This window comes from Bufo gargarizans, chromosome 10 (assembly GCF_014858855.1).
Source record: "Bufo gargarizans isolate SCDJY-AF-19 chromosome 10, ASM1485885v1, whole genome shotgun sequence".
Lineage (NCBI taxonomy): Eukaryota > Metazoa > Chordata > Amphibia > Anura > Bufonidae > Bufo > Bufo gargarizans.
This window is the reverse complement of record NC_058089.1, coordinates 66038128-66055968: the sequence shown is the minus strand read 5'-3', so window position 1 is coordinate 66055968 and position 17841 is coordinate 66038128. Positions and strand designations below refer to the sequence as shown.

Sequence of the window (17841 nt, the reverse complement as noted above, 5' to 3'; positions counted from 1 at the left end):
GGCCAAAAAATGAACAGACTATTGCTGGTTAAATGCACTTGGTGTGATAGCTTGACCAACCACACTACTGAGGGTTAAATGCACTTGGTGACGGGCGCAGCTTGCCCCTGATGTAGTATATGGCCAAAAAATAAACAGACTATTGCTGGTTAAATGCACTTGGTGTGACAGCTTCACCCTGATGTAGGCTTTAGCCAAAAAACAAACGCACCATTGAGGGTTAAATGCACTTGGTGACAGGCGCAGCTTGCCCCTGATGTAGTATATGGCCAAAAAATAAACAGACTATTGCTGGTTAAATGCACTTGGTGTGACAGCTTCACCCTGATGTAGGCTTTAGCCAAAAAACAACCACACCATTGAGGGTTAAATGCACTTGGTCGCAGCTTGTGCTGGCGCACCACAAGACACAAAATGGCCGCCGATCACCCCAGAAAAATGTGACTGACAAACGGTCTGGGCAGCCTAAAAACAGTGAGCAATTGAGGATCAGCAGCTCAATGATCCACAGCTGCAGATCGATCAGTTAATCAAGTCCTTTGGAGGAGTTAATCTGCCTAATCTCGCCCTACTGTCGCAGCCGCAACCTCTCCCTACGCTAATCAGAGCAGAGTGACGGGCGGCGCTATGTGACTCCAGCTTAAATAGAGGCTGGGTCACATGGTGCTCTGGCCAATCACAGCCATGCCAATAGTAGGCATGGCTGTGATGGCCTCTTGGGGCAAGTAGTATGACGCTTGTTGATTGGCTGCTTTGCAGCCTTTCAAAAAGCGCCAAGAAAGCGTCACAAAAGCGCGAAGAAAGCGACGAACACCGAACCCGAACCCGGACTTTTACGAAAATGTCCGGGTTCGGGTCCGTGTCACGGACACCCCAAAATTCGGTACGAACCCGAACTATACAGTTCGAGTTCGCTCATCCCTAGTTTTAATTTAATTTTGTAAAATTAAGGTACACTCCAAAAGAGTGTGAAATATCCAAAATACAAACATGAGCAATTGTGCTGCAGTATAACAATGGCTGCTTAGTGCCGGTATACATGTCTATTCTGCACAAGGGACGGACAAGTCCTGTGGGATCCATGCCACATTGGCGGTGGACAGGTGGCTGGGCTTGTCTGTGATGACGCCCCCTGCCGTGCTAAACACACGTTCAGATAATACACTGGCTACAGGGCAGGCCAGCACATCCAAGGCGTAAAGGGCAAGCTCAGGCCATGTGCCCAATTTGGAGACCCAGAAGTTGAAGGGGGCAGACCCGTCATTCAGTTAGTGTAGGCGTGTGCACACATACTGCTCCACCATGTTGGTGAAATGCTGCCTCCTGCTAAGACGTTCCATATCAGCTGGTGGTGCTGTTTGTTGTGGCATGCTTACAAAGCTTTTCCACATGTCGGCCATGCTAACCCTGCCTTCTGAGGTGCTGGGGGTGCCCCAGCTGCGTTGGCGACCTCTTCCTCCGCTTTGTATTACCACTGTGCCCCTGCTGTCAGGTGGGAATGCCACCAGCAACGCGTCTACCAGCGTGCGCTTGTACTCGCGCATCTTACGATCATGCTCCAGTTTAGGAAGTAAGGACGGTACGTTGTCCTTGTAACGGGGATCTAGCAGCGTGGCCACCCAGTAATCAGCACAAGTTAGAATGTGGGCAACTCGGCAGTCGTTGCGGAGGCACTGCAGCATGTAATCGCTCATGTGTGCCAGGCTGCCCAGAGGCAACTAAAAGCTGTCCTCTGTGGGAGGTGTATCGTCTGTGTCCTCTGTATCCCCCCATCCACGCACCAGTGATGGCCATGAGCTGGTCTGGGTGCCACCCTGCTGTGAACATGCTTCCTCCTCCTCCTTCTCCTCCTCCTCCTCATCCTCCACCTCGTCATCCTCCAAAACTGTGCCCTGGCTGGACAATTGTGTACCTGGCGTTTGTGGGTGCAGAAACCCACCTTCTGAGCCACTTTGGAATGACTGGCCGCAAACCCTATGAAATGATCCCTATTCCTCCTGTGCCACATCCTCTTCCATCATCGCCAGGAGCGTTTTTTCAAGGAGGCATAGAAGTGGGATAGTATCGCTGAGAACAGCGTTATCGGCACTGGCCATGTTGGTGGAGTACTCGAAACAGCGCAACAAGGAACACAGGTCTCGCATGGAGGCCCAGTCATTGGTGGTGAAGTGGTGCTGTTCCGCCGAGCGACTCACCCGTGCGTGCTGCAGCTGAAACTCCACTATAGCCTGCTGCTGCTCGCACTGTCTGGCCAGCAGGTGCAAGGTGGAGTTCCACCTTGTGGGTACGTCGCATATGAGGCGGTGAGCTAGAAGGCTGAAGTTACGCTGCAGCACTGACAGGCGAGCAGCAGCAGGGTGAGAATGCAGAAAGCATGTACAGATGGCCCGCACTTTATGCAGCAGCTCTGACATATCGGGGTCATTTTTAAGGAATCTCTGCACCACCAAATTCAGCACATGCGCCAGGCAAGGGATGTGTGTCAAACCGGCTAGTCCCAGAGCTGCTATGAGATTTCGCCCATTATCGCACACCACCAGGCCGGGCTTGAGGCTGACTGGCACCAACCACTCATCAGTCTGTTGCACAAAATATTGCACAAAATGGCTGTATTTCAAATGCCTGATTCAAACCCCTGTATGTATAGGGGGGTATCTCACATGGTCTGAACCAGTTTGGGCTTGCAGTAAATATATCTTTGCACAAAATGGCTGTATTTCAAATGCCTAATTCAAACCCCTGTATGTAGAAGGGGTATCTCACAGGGCCTGAACCAGTGTAGGCCTGAATTCAATATTGGTGCACCAAATGGCGGTATTTAACCCAAATGTATTAAGGGTGTATCTCACAATGACATCTGCATCAAAGGCTTGGTGTCAGTTACATCTGTATATAAAGAAGGACATATATATGTATGTATGTATGTTCCGTGATCACTCAAAAACGCAACCATCGATTTCAAGGAAATTTGGTATACACATCCCTTGCTACCTGGAAAGAAATCTTGTGGGGGGCATTAGCCAATACAAGCCTGCAAGTCTTTCTCTTCATATCCCAACTGTCATACACACGGTCACATTTCCCTAATCAGCCAATAGAAGCTCACAGGTCCTTAGTCTCCACATACACACAGTTTTACTCCAGGTTTCCATAACAACCCAGGCATTTTTCTTCACTGCTGTAGGTCAGCTTTAGGCTAGGGCTGCACGACACATAGGGCACAACTACACTGCCACATGTGTTGCGCGACATCTTGCATGGATTTTTTGCGAGTGTCATGTCACATGTCGCAGTGCGACACCATAGCCTATCATTATAAAAATTGTTGTGGCGTTCACTGTGGAGATCACTGTTAAAGGGACGGGCACTGTAGAGGTCACTGTTAAAGGGGCGGGCATTGTGTAGGTCACTGTTAAAAGGGAGGGCACTGTAGACATCACTGTTAAGGGGGTGGGCACTTTGGAGGTCACAGTTAAAGGGGCGGGCACTGTGGAGGTCACTGTTAAGGGGGCAGGCTGCTGTGAAGGTCACTGTTAAAGAGGCGGTCACTGTGGAGGTCACTGTTCAAAGGGGGTTCACTGTGGAGGTCACTGTTATGGGGGCGGTCACTGTTAAAGGGGTGGGCACTGTGGAGGTCATTGTTAAAGGGGCGGAAACTGTGGAGGTCACTGTTATGGGGGCATGATTATAAAAAATAAAATGGCTGCAGACCATTATACATACAAACAATAGAGCTAAGAAATGTGGGTCATTCTAAATAAAAGTGGGACAATACCGACTATAAATGAGTTAATGGAAGCTCTTAGCGCACATATTTGATCAAACGTGTCGGGCCCATCTCAAGGTGGCTTCCGCAGATGGGTCCCTTATAGTGTTGAGCGAACTTGTGTTTTAAGTTCAGCGTCTAAAGTTCGGGTTATCGAAGTATCCCGTTATGGATTCCGCTACCACGAACCATAACGGAATTTAGAATCCATAACGGGATACTTCGATAACCCGAACTTTAGACGCCAGACTTAAAACACAAGTTCGCTCAACACTAGTCCCTAACACTAATATACTGCCTCTCTTTGGACTTGCCTAAGCCTACAATATTCAGGGCAGTGTAGGAACCAGCTACATACATACTCTGCTCAGAAGTCCCAGGTAGATGGGCGTGTCCTGTCTAAAAGAGGCACTACCCTCAATATATACTACAAGAGAATTTAGACTAGAACCTTCAGAATCACAGGTGCATATCCATGAAGCAAACATAATTATAAAAAATAAAATGGCTGCTCACCATTATACATACAAACAATAGAGCTAAGAAATGGGGGTCATTCTAAATAAAATTGGTACCACCTTGATGCCTGGTAGATGGGCCCGACACACGTTTGATCAATGGAAGCTCTTAGCGCACATGTTTGATCAAACATGTGTCGGGCCCATCTACCAGGCGTCAAGGTGGTGCCACTTTTATTTAGAATGACCCCCATTTCTTAGCTCTATCTATTGTTTGTATGTATAATGGTGTGCAGCCATTTTATTTTTTATAATCATGTTTGTTTCATGGATATGCATCTGTGATTCTGAAGGTTCTAGTCTAAATTCTCTTGTACTGTTAAGGGGGCGGGCACTGTGGAGGTCACTGTTAAAGGGGCAGGCACTGTGGAGGTCAGTGATAAAGGGGCGGGCACTGTGGAGGTGCCTGTTATGGGGGATACTGTCGATATCTTTTTAACGACACACAAAAACATTAAATGAAATATACCTGTGGTCCTTCTGCTAGTGTATATATTGAAAACCTGAAAATGTATTTCCAATTACACAGTTGTGATGCATATACTGGACCGTTGGAATTTCTAGACCACTGGATGCTAGGCGGAAGGCATTTTACTATATATGACTTGTTAAAGGGGTATTCTGGTTTTGCAAATTTCAGCATTATTTGACAGGAAACAACACGATATCACTTGTAGAAAACACACTGAATCTCCAGGCGATCCCAACTGGAAAACTGGGAGAGCAAGTGTTCCAGAATGACTTGCGACTACGTGACCATACAATAAACGATGAGCTAGGTCATCTCTTTCACTTTCAAGGAGATTTTCTAATAGCGTGGACGCTAATGGGAAAGTCCACAAGAAGAGAGAGTGCGTATGGCTAAAAGAGAAGACCTAGCTTATGGTTTATTGAATAGTCTGGTAGTGTTGAGTCATTCTGGGACACTTGCTCTTCCGGTTATCCAATTGTGATTGCCTGGAGACTCTTTGCATTTTCTACTAGTGTGAACTGTGGACTAAGAGGACTTCCCCTCTTGTCTCTGTTTGGCTCCATTTTGATACACAAATTGTTGCACGTCTATGTAACTTATATTTACATGTTACAAATTACTAATAATGATTGTTTATCTATAATGTTTTAATTTCCTGCACAGATTACATTTTCCTCTGTGTTGATTCCATGTCTTGATGACATCACATCTACATTTAAGGTGTGCAAGGCTTGTAAGGCTGTAACTTGTAGACACAACACTATTGACCTTGCCTCTGAGGGCCACGTTCTGCTCATTCTCCTGGGTCATGCTTGTAGATGTGATGTCAGCAATGATGAAGTGTCTTAGGGTGGGGTTCTTCCAGCAGGGCTTCAAGCAGGCTTGGGTCTGTGATGTTCAAGCTGGGAGGAAAAGCAGAGAGAAACCTGATGCTACAGGCACTCCATGTGAGTCTTGCACTGGGTCGCTGATTACAATTATGCTGGGGGACTCAAAATGCACTCGAAAGCACTCACAAAATTAACTTCACCATCTGACTTATAATGCTGTAAGATTGAATGCTGCTTTTATGTTAACTTTTTTTTTGTAAACGGAAAACCCTTTTAAATACCATTTTGTAGCGATCTTATATATTGCTGTATTACGCCAGGTACTATGCTTTTGATGAGGCATTTGTTCGGGAGGTTCTTGGAAAGAAACTATCTAAAGGAACTAAGAAAGATCTAGATGACATAAGTGCAAAGACTGGTGTGACCCTGAAGAGCTGCAGGAGACAGGTATTTGTCAGTATTGCATTCACCAGCTTTCTTATATGACATCCTCTTGCATATATTTACTGTATTCTGCACTGTTAAAGGGATTCTGTCATCAGATTTAACCCCTCTAACCTAAACATATACTCAGAAGAATCCTAAGCTGGCCTTATTAAATCTCACTGTGGCTCTATTTGCCTAAAAAACAGTTTTTTATAACCTGTCAATCACTTACTTAAGGTGCCCAAGGGGAGGTCTGTTAATACAGGGTGCCCGGCCGCACCCCTCGCCGTCCGGTGCCCAGCGCCGCCTTCCCTGTCTTCAGCGCCGCCTTCTACAGCTCAGCGCCGCCTCCACAATCCTCCCTGTCCCTCTGCCAGATCCCACGCCTGCACACTAGGCTCAGCCAATCTGCAGGTCATATCAGGGTTAAGTAAAGTGCGCATCAGGCCGACGCATGCACACTTTGCTCAAGGAAGCCGCTGCCAGGAGTCCGCACGGGTGCATCAGGCTGAGCCTAGTGCACAGGCGCGGGATATGGCAGAGGGACGGGGAGGATTGCGGAGGTGGCGCTTAGCTGTAGAAGGTGGAGCTGAAGACAGGGAAGGCGGCGCTGGGCACCGGATGGCGAGGGGTGCGGCCGGGCACCCTGTATCAACGGACCTCCCCTTGGGCACCTTAAGTAAGCGATTGACAGGTTATAAAAACCTGTTTTTTTGGGCAAATAGAGGATTCTTCTTATTAGTCTGGACATTAGCATATGTTTAGGCTAGAGGGGTTCAATCTGATGACAGAATCTCTTTAATGTATTGTTCACATTTTTGTTTCCCTGCAGTTTGATAATTTTAAGCGAGTCTTTAAGGTGGTAGAAGAAATGCGAGGTGCTCTAGTTGAAAATATTCAGCAGAATTTCCTTTTGTCAGACAGACTTGCCAGGTACATCCCCCAACCTTTCATTTTCTTTGTGTTCATTAGGAGAAGTAATATATTCTATCACTCAGTGATTCTGTACCTTTTGTTCATTTCTATGACAATATGTGGGCGGCCTTGCAGTCAGACACCCAAGTAATCACAATTTTTCTTTAAAATAAAATTTAGAGAAACCCTCTTTTTAAAGCAGTGGTGCACAACCTTTTTTGGTCTGAGGGCCGCATTGTCACATCGCTCTATTTCAAGGGGCCGCAAATAAAAAACATGTCGATCGGCGCTCATTTGCATCAGCGTATTACACAAGCCAATGCAAAGTGACTGGGGAGGAATGAACACTACCACTGTCATTCCGCCTTCATTTAGTTATATTGATTATTGGTAGCCCATCCCTGATTACACAGAGAGATGTGCTGCCGATAATTGTAAACCTTTCATCCTGATAAAATCTGCAAATCAGCTGACAAACGAACGATTCCTTGTTTATCGACTGATCAGCGGCACAATTATACCGGCCAGATATAAGGTAGTAGCGTTCCTATGAACACTTGTTCCCAGTAATTGTCCAGAAAATCGTCCTGCAGTATAGCCCCTGAAACCGAAGTTATACTTACCTGCTCCCCGCCGCTCTGGTCCTCTGCACTACCCCCATCTTCCGGTCCCCGCAGTGTCTACAACTGGCAGTGCATGGTCACATGCACCTCTTCAGCCAATGACTGGTTTCAGTGGTGATGTGACCACAAGCAGCATGTCACTGCTAAAGCCAGTCATTGTCTGGAGAGGTGCATGTGATCATGGCCATGCACTGACAGGTGTAAACAGGGTGGGGACCAGAAGATGGGGGCAGCGCAGAGGAGTGGCAGGGAGCAGGTAAGTATGAACCTTTTGTTTCAGGGGCCATGCTGCAGAAACTGGTAAAAAAAAATTTTTACCGGAAAAGTGGCAACATTTGCTTCCATCCTGCCTCCTATTCATAAATTAGCGTTTTCCTTCACTGCAGAGACCGGCGCTCACTGGTTATTACCGCCTCCTGCCCCCAGTTATAGGGGCCCTGCAATAACCAGTAAGCACTTTCCTTCACTACGGAGGATTGCGCTCACTGGTTATTACCACCTCCTGCCGTTATAGGGGCCCTGCAATAACCAGTAAGCGCTTTAACTTACTAGTGGGGAAGGAGGTCATTGGTTAACCCTTTAATGACCAGACACTTTTTGTGATTTAGCACAAGTGGTTCAAACGGCTGTAACTATTTTATTTGTTGAACTACCAAAATCATTTTTGCAGCAATTTTTTGCGTGACACATAGGGCTTTATAATAAAAAAAATGTAGTTGTATTTGGGGGAAACTGCACAAAACATTTAAATTTTTTTTTTTTTTTCAAACTATAGCTCCTTATTTAAAAAAAATGCAAACTGACACCAAAATATTAGTTCCCTATTTTGTGTAGGCCATTTTGTTATATAATATGTATAGTTTCACGTGAATGGTGTGGTAATGGTGACGGTTTTGGTTGGTGTGGGTGTTTTTTTTTTTTTTTTAATGAATTTTAATATTTTTTTAAAATATTTTTTTGACTTAATTTTTTATATATTTCTGCTACATGATATGTCCCCTAAGAGGTGATAAAAAGTCCTTTGGGGGACACTGACCCTTTTTCTTTTTCTTTGCACCTTTTATTTTATTTTTTACTTTTATTTGTATTTTATTAATATTTTATGGTATTATTTTTTATAATTGGTTTATTGCTTATTTTTTTAAGTATATTTTTGCCACATAATATGTCCCCCAAGAGGTCATAAAAAGTCTGTTGGGTGACAATGAACATCTATTATTTTGCGCATTTTCCTTTTTATTTTTCCTTTTTTATTTGTATTTTATTTATAAAAAAAAAAATTTTAATTCCTTTTTATTTTATTTGTATTTTATTATTATTATTATTATTTTTATAACTTTCTATATTTTTTTAATATATTTTTGACACATAATATGTTCCCTAAATGGTCATAAAAACTGTGAACACTGTTTTATTTTGCACTTTTTATTAAAAAAAATTGCCACATAATATTTTATTTCTTTTTTTCCTTTTATTTTCTGTTTAGTTCTTTTTTTTTAAACTTATTTTTATATATTTTTTCCAAATAATTTGTCCACAAGAGGTTACTGAAAGACCTTTGGGAGACAATGAGAGACTTTTTTTTTTGTACTATTTCCACTGTAACTGGGGCACCCAAAGGAGCCCTGGTGTTGAGCAATGAACTTGTGGGCGAACACGTTCGTTTGCTCCACCATCAGATTCACAAAGTGGTCACTGAAAAAAAGAATAAAATAGTCATATTCAGTGAAGCCCACTGTGGGAATCTGGATTCCTGCTTGGCCAACAAAATAAGGATTACAGGCTCAAAATGCTCTGGGGTTCACCGGAGGGGGCTCTGGCGGAGTAACTGGTGGGCCGGAAAACTAGTACGAGCCCCAGGCCTAAAAATATGAAAATAAAAATCGATGATCAGCCGTCCGAAGCTGATCAGCGGTGGGGTGTGTGATGCGCTAACAGTGGCTGGACGCTAAGAGTGCCTGCCACAGTCAGCGTACACAGAAAAAATAAAAATAAACTGCTTGCCCCCCTCAAAAACAGTGTAAGGACTGTGGAGGGTCAGAAGGGGGTGCTGGGCACCGATGCGATGCAGGCTCCTCTCCCCTCGCTCCCGGACACAGAAAGGAGGAGGAGAGCTGCATCAAGTTAAACCTCCCGCCCGCCCCTGCAGCCAATCAGAAGCGATCCTGAGAGGTGATGTCACAATCACCTCTCCGGATCGCAGGATGGTGATTGGTGGTGTTATACTACACCACCAATCACCATCCTGTTCCGTGTTATCGGATCACCAGAGACTGAATTGAGGTCTGAATTGATCTGCGGTTTGCCGCAATTGCCGATACAGGTCACATGACCCCCCCCCCCCCGCGCATTGTCCCAGGGTGCCTGCTGATTGATTTCAGCAGGCACCCAGTTATGATAACCGCCTGCCGCGCGGCAGTGATCGGAAATACACATGACGTACCGGTACGTCAAGGGTCCTTAAGTACCGGGACATCATGACGTACCGGTACATCATGTGTTCCCAACAGGTTAATATCTCCCGTCCAGGTCTCGTTAGTATGCTCAAATGCCTTGTAATTAGCAGGCCAGTGTTAAAGGGGTTGTCCAGGTTCAGAGCTGAACCTGGACAGCCCTCCATTTTCACCCAGGCAGCCCCACTGACATGAGCATCGGAGCAGTTCATGCCCTGATGCTCTCCTTTGCCCTGCGCTAAATTGCACAGGGCAAAGGTATTTTTCAGAGTTCCGGTGACGTACCGGGGCTCTCCATGGGGCTGACAGGAACCCCGGTGACGTCACCGGCACTGATGGGCGGGATTTGGCTCTGCCCTAGCCAGTAAAACGGCTAGGGCAGAGCTAAAGCCCGCCCCTCAGAGCCGGTGACGTCACCGAACACACTGCCGGGCGGAAGTTACCGCCCAGCAGTGTGTTATTGAAAACAAAAGAGCCCATGCCCTGCGCGATCTAGCGCAGGGCACTGGAGCGCATCGGAGCATGAGATGCTCCGATGCTAGGCTCAGGAGGGGTGCCGGGGTGAAAATAAGGGTATGTCCGGGTTCAGCTCTGAACCCGGACAACCCCTTTAAATAGAGCTTCCTCTGAGAAGGTGGAGTGTCTCACCTAGTTTTCAGACTGGATGGCACCTGGAGGTACAAGTTGCAGCTACTTAATAGATCAACAGCCACTGCTATACAATCAGCTATTGATAATACTTTTAGGACAATATGAAATCTATCTATTTATCTATCTATCTATCTATCTATTTACCTCGGATTTCGTTATAAAACACCTCTGAGGTAAAAGTGGTCAGTAAACCCCTCAATAAATTCTTTGAGGGGTGTAGTCTCCAAAATGGAGTCACTTTTGTGGGGTTTCTAGTACTGTAGGGGTGCCTTAGTGTGCGTTCAAATATGACACGACACCCAAAAGCCATTTAAGCAAAATCTGCTCTCCCAAAAACCATATGTTGCTCCTTTCCTTCTGCGACCTGCCATGTGCCCATACATCAGGTTACGACCACATATGGGGTGTTTCTGTAAATTGCAGAATCAGAGTAATAAATATTGAGGTTCATTTTTCTGTTAACCCTTGCTATGTTATAGGAAAAATTGGATTAAAATTAAAAATCCGCTCGAAAACTGTAAATTTCACCTCCATTTTCCTTTAATTGTTGCTGAACACCTAAAGGGTTAACATAGTTTGTAAAACAAGTTTTGAGCACTTTGAGGGGAGTACTTTCTAAAATGGGGTCATTTATGGGTGGTTTCTATTATTTAAGGACCTCAGAAGTGATTCCAGAACTGAACTGGTCATTGAAAAAGTCGGTTTTGAAAATGTTATAGAAAATTTGAAAAATTGCTTCTAACGTCCTAAAAAAATAAAATTTAATTTTTTAAATGATGCCAACATAAATTAGACATATAGGGAGTCTTAAGTACAAACTATCTAATGAGGTATCATTATCTGACTTTAAGGGGTATAAATTCAAATTTAGAAAATTACATTTTTTCTAAATTTTCTGTAAATTTGGGATTTTTTATAATATAAAGGTAAAAGTTATCAACCCAAATTTACCCCTAACATCAAGTATAAGACGTCACAGGAAAACAAAGTTATTACCACATAAAGTGACACATGTCAGATTTGTTAAATTAAGTCTGGTCACGAAGGTGAAAAATGGCTTGGTCTTGAAAGGGTTAATACTGGCCACTAAGTCTAATACTGACCCTAACCCTCCCCTTTTCTCTCCATGTGCCCTAACCCTAATACTTACTCTAACCTTACCCTAACCTTTTGGCACCGTTTTTATTTTTTGTTATTTACAACATTCATCTGACAGGTTAGATCATGTGATATTTTTATATACCAGGTTGTCACGGATGTGGCGATACCTAATATGTATACTTTTTTTTTATTTATGTAAGTTTTACACAATGATTTATTTTTTGAAACAAAAAAATCATGTTTTAGTGTTTCCATAGTCTGAGCCATCATTATTTCAGTTTTTGGGTGATTACTTTGGGTAGGGTATGATTTTTGCGGTATGAGATGACTGTTTTATTGGCACTATTTTGGGGTGCATATGACTTTTTGATCGCTTGCTATTTACACTTTTTGTGATGTAAGGTGACAAACAATTGTTTATTTAGCACAGTTTTTATTTTTTATTTTTTACGGTATTTATCTGAGGGGTTAGGGCATGTGATATTTTTATAGAGCCGGTTGATACGGACGCGTCGATACCTAATATGTATACTCCCCCCCCCCCCCCCCTATTTTTTACCAATTGTTTTTAACTTTATTTGGGGAAAATTACGTTTTTGTTTATTTTTACTTGAAACTTTACATTTTTTGGGAGGGAAACTTTATTTTTTACTTAATTTTTTGTCCCACTTTGGGATTTCAACTTTTGGGGGTCTAATCCCTTTTACAATGCATTCCAATACTTCTGTATTGGAATGCATTGGCTGTATGAGTAATACACTGTGTATTACTCATACAGCTTCCTGCCAGTGAGATCCAGGGGGCTGGATCTCACAGGCTCGTCACCGGAAGGCAGCGCGATGCCTTCCTTAGACATCGCACTGCCTTCCATGCCATCGGGTCCCCCCTACAGCCTCATGGGGACCTGATGGCACCGCCGATCACCACCGCAACCACAGGTAAAAGACAATCCACTCGCCCCCCTTCCCCCCCGGCATTGTGACAGGATGAGCATCCTTTCACAATTAACCCCCGCCGCGCCGCAATCGCGATTTCAACTTGGGACGTACCGTTACGCCCAGAGTCCTTAAGGACTCGGGAAATAGGGTTATGCCCCAAGTCCTTAAGGAGTTAAAGGCAAATTACCCTCCACCTGCTCACAACTGTCAGTCTCTGATACCTGTCTTACTTACCTGGGCATAAAAATTGGGAAAACAACCAACACTCTCTAAATTACATTCCTTTATTCCAGTCCATCATTAAAGATCTTAAGAGGTGGAATAACCTTCCGCTATCATTGACAGGCAGGAGTCACCTACTCAAAATGAATTGTTCTCAAGGCTACTATATCCGTTAAAAAAGCTCCCACTTCTCCTAAAGCAGGCGTTTCTCACATTCAATCAGCTTTTGTCTCTTTTCTGTGGGCAGGGAAGGAACCGCGCATTGCCCTATCTAAGCTAATGTTAACAAGTTCTCGGGGAGGTCTAAATGTCCCTAATTTGAGATGATATAACCTGGCCTGCCTTTTCAGGCACTGTATTGATTGGGTACAGCACACGAGCTACTATTCAAACTATCATCACTTGGAACAACAATTATCTGTTAAATGGCCATTAATCAATATACTTCATTCTAGGAGGAGTGCCCTACCTTAACAGTTGAAACACTCACTCGTTATTAGGGACACGCAAGTAGCATGGAAAGAGGTGCGCAAGCTAGCCAGGAGATCCCACTTGGCATCAAGAGACATGGAGCTCTGGCGTCACCTGGAATTTCCTCAGGGAGCTCAGAACAAGCTGTTTGCAATCTGGAGATCCAAGGGAGTGATAACATTTGCAGATCTCCTAAATATTCCAGAGAACAGGTACCTTACCTTCTCGGAATTGTGTGCCAAATTTGACATCAGTAAAGCTCACTCTCTACCGTATCAGCAGGTTCTCTACTTTTGCAGGCAGAGGTTACTGGATGTCTCGGGTGAATGCCAGAGCTCCTCAATGATTTTCTCCCTGAACCATAGGGAACCGAAACACTCCCTAGCGCAGTTATATAATACCATTAGGGAAACCGGAGATAAGAAAATAGAGACACACCTCTTTAAAACATGGGAGAGGAAACTGGGCACCCAGCTCTTGGTGGATGCAGTATTAGCAGGTTGGAATAGAGTGTGTAAAGCAATACCATGCGAAAAATGGAGAGAATCACACTTCCGACTAATACATTCAGCCATCTATGCTTTCTCAGTTGTTAGAGGGAGGGGTGACGCCAGCTACTTAACAGCTTGCCCGAAGTGTGGGTTGGAGGGAGCGGACTTGGCACATTGTATTTGGCAATGCAAACATACACAGGAATTCTGGGGTAGGATTTCGGGGTGGATATCAGATACCTGGGATATTAAACTTAACACCAGAGACTTTCCTATTCCACATATTTGACAGTGCTTCTCCGACTCCACTGGTGGTAGATGTGGCTCTCTTGGTGGCTTTGAGAGGCCTTTTACAACAATGGCTAGTACGAAGTGTGCCAACTGTGAATGAGATCAAATCTCAATTACTACATGTAATGTATACACCTTACACAACATGATATTAATAATCTCATGAAAACCTTTCAATGCACCAAATGGTATGCGAGAGAAGACCTGAGGGGAAAATTGGGGAAGCTAAGGGTAGGATCAGAATATCACACGTAGTGTCTTGAGAATTCTGAGATCTGTCGGGAATACGACTCGCAACAGTTAAGGTTGTCACAATGTTGGATCCAAGGGACGGTGGTGATCACGACACTAAAGCTTTAAGTTATGGGGAGGGTGGGAGGGGCGGGATGGTTTTGACATCCAGTTGATATTGTCTTTATATATATATACAGGTCCTTCTAAAAAAATTAGCATATTGTGATAAAGTTCATTCTTTTCGGTAATGTACTGATAAACATTAGACTTTCATATATTTTAGATTCATTACACACCAACTGAAGTAGTTCAAGCCTTTTATTGTTTTAATATTGATGATTTTGGCATACAGCTCATGAAAACCCAAAATTCCTATCTAAAAAAATTAGCATATCATGAAAAGGTTCTCTAAACGAGCTGTTAACCTAATCATCTGAATCAACTAATTAACTCTAAACACCTGCAAAAGATTCCTGAGGCTTTTAAAAACTCCCAGCCTGGTTCATTACTCAAAACCGCAATCATGGGTAAGACTGCCTACCTGACTTCTGTCCAGAAGGCCATCATTAACACCCTCAAGCAAGAGGGTAAGACACAGAAAGAAATTTCTGAACAAATAGGCTGTTCCCAGAGTGCTGTATCAAGGCACCTCAGTGGGAAGTCTGTGGGAAGGAAAAAGTGTGGCAGAAAACGCTGCACAACGAGAAGAGGTGACCGGACCCTGAGGAAGATTGTGGAGAAGGACCGATTCCAGACCTTGGGGGACCTGCGGAAGCAGTAGACTGAGTCTGGAGTAGAAACATCCAGAGCCACCGTGTACAGGCGTGTGCAGGAAATGGGCTACAGGTGCCGCATTCCCCAGGTCAAGCCACTTTTGAACCAGAAACAGAGGCAGAAGCGCCTGACCTGGGCTACAGAGAAGCAGCACTGGACTGTTGCATGTCATTCGGAAATCAAGGTGCCAGAGTCTGGAGGAAGACTGGGGAGAGGGAAATGCCAAAATGCCTGAAGTCCAGTGTCAAGTACCCACAGTCAGTGATGGTCTGGGGTGCAATGTCAGCTGCTGGTGTTGGTCCACTGTGTTTTATCAAGGGCAGGGTCAATGCAGCTAGCTATCAGGAGATTTTGGAGCACTTCATGCTTCCATCTGCTGAAAAGCTTTATGGAGATGAAGATTTCATTTTTCAGCACGACCTGGCACCTGCTCACAGTGCCAAAACCACTGGTAAATGGTTTACTGACCATGGTATTACTGTGCTCAATTGGCCTGCCAACTCTCCTGACCTGAACCCCATAGAGAATCTGTGGGATATTGGGAAGAGAAAGTTGAGAGACGCAAGACCCAACACTCTGGATGAGCTTTAGGCCGCTATCGAAGCATCCTGGGCCTCCATAACACCTCAGCAGTGCCACAGGCTGATTGCCTCCATGCCACGCCGCATTGAAGCAGTCATTTCTGCAAAAGGATTCCCGACCAAGTATTGAGTGCATAACTGAACATAATTATTTGAAGGTTGACTTTTTTTGTATTAAAAACACTTTTCTTTTATTGGTCGGATGAAATATGCAATTTTTTTTAGATAGGAATTTGGGGTTTTCATGAGCTGTATGCCAAAATCATCAATATTAAAACAATAAAAGGCTGGAACTACTTCAGTTGGTGTGTAATGAATCTAAAATATATGAAAAGTCTAATGTTTATCAGTACATTACAGAAAATAATGAACTTTATCACAATATGCTAATTTTCTGAGAAGGACCTGTATATATATATTTTTTTTTTTTAAGAAAAAAAAAAATTAAGAGCATCTGAATATGCCTTTTATCACATACTGACTGTACTTGTACTTCGTATTCTATATTGATGCATTCAATAAAAAATACATTAAAAAAAGGTCGATTTCTGGCAACAAATATGTGATGACTACGAAAACCGCCTAAGGCGGAATAACTTGAGAATCATTGGTCTACTTGAATGAGCCGAAGGCTCCAACCCGTGCAAATGTATGACTAAATGGCTGACGACCACCTTTCCAGAAGCGAAATTCTCTTCTGCACTTGCCATTGAGAGGGTGCACCGTGTTCCTGCTAAACTTCCTCTACCAGGCACTTCTCCTCGCCCCATGCATGTCTGTCTCCTTAATTCTACTGACTGAGACCATATTCTGCAGCTGGCTCGACGGAAGCAAGAGATCCGGTTCGAGAACACCACCATCAAGCTGTTTTCTGACTTTTCAGCTGAACGTCAGAAGAGGAGAGCAAAGAAGTTAGTTAAAAGAAGACTCCGTTAGCTGAATATGCCATATTCCATGGCGTACCCCACCAGACTGCGTGTAGTTGATGGCGAGACAACAAGATTCTTCACTACCTCTGCCGAAGTCAGCGCCTGGATTGACGGCAAGGGAAGACCTGCCAGACCTCTGAACTGAGTTATTACCCCAGGGACCGCCGCCTTGGTGTCTTTGGACTTCTTCACACTGCTTCATCGATACTTGATAACGTCTGATATTGGCCTTCTTATTTTTAATTTTGCAATGCTCTTACCCTTAGGCCCCTTTCACATGGGTGAGAATTCCGTGCTGTTGCAATGCATGAACGCATTGCACCCGCACTGAATCCGGACCCATTCACTTCAATGGCGCTGTGCCAATGAGCGGTGATTTTCATGCATCACTTGTGCGTTGCGTTTTTTCACGCAACGCAGGCCCAATAGAAATAAATGGGGATGTGTGAAAATCACATAGCATCCGCAAGCAAGTGCGGATGCGGTGCGATTTTCACGCATGGTTGCTAGGAGATGATGTTAGTAAATTGATAAAAGTCAATTTACTGTATTATTTTCCCTTATAACACGGTTATAAAGGAAAATAATAGCATTCTTAATGCAGAATGCGTACTAAAATGTTGCTTGAGGGGTTAAAAAAAATATATATATTAACTCACCCCATCCACTTGTTTGCACAGCCGGCATCGTCTGTGCAAACAAGGACCTTTGACATAATGAGCGCGGTGACATCAGCTCAGGTCCTGCTGAAGATAGATCTTTCTATTATTTTCCTTTATAACTTTGGCACTCTCAGGCACATGTATAGTCACACTATCAGACATTATACCCTTCTCGGGGATATCTCATCTATCCCATCCCCTACTGTTACGCCCCATCCTTCTATACTATACTCAGGCTATCAGTATGGCTGACTTAAGGGTGCTATACTGGAATGTTAGAGGCCTGGGGAGTCTGAGGAAAAGGTCAATGGTGTTCTTGGGGATTCTGAGATTTAACTCCCACTTTCTATGTCTCCAAGAAACCCATCTAATCCCCGATCACACTAACAGACTGCAGAGGCCATGGGTCCAATGGGCACCACATCCTTGTCATACATCCTATTCCAGAGGTGTCTCCCTTATGATCCATAAATCTGTAAGGTGGGAAGTAGAC

General features: G+C 44.2%; 1 protein-coding gene across 3 annotated transcripts in view; it reads left to right on the top strand.

Annotated features, from left to right (window-relative positions):
* LOC122920677 (FGF1 intracellular binding protein) overlaps positions 1 to 17841 on the top strand; it is a 138906-nt gene that overhangs the window by 41992 nt on the left and 79073 nt on the right. For all 3 annotated transcript variants that reach the window (XR_006386927.1, XM_044270367.1, XM_044270368.1), the window contains exons 4-5: positions 5907 to 6033; positions 6845 to 6945. Coding sequence is in view for 2 of the 3 variants with exons in the window: in XM_044270367.1 (XP_044126302.1) it covers positions 5907 to 6033; positions 6845 to 6945 (228 nt within the window). In the remaining variant the exon portion in view is untranslated. The remainder of the gene's footprint in view (positions 1 to 5906; positions 6034 to 6844; positions 6946 to 17841) is intronic.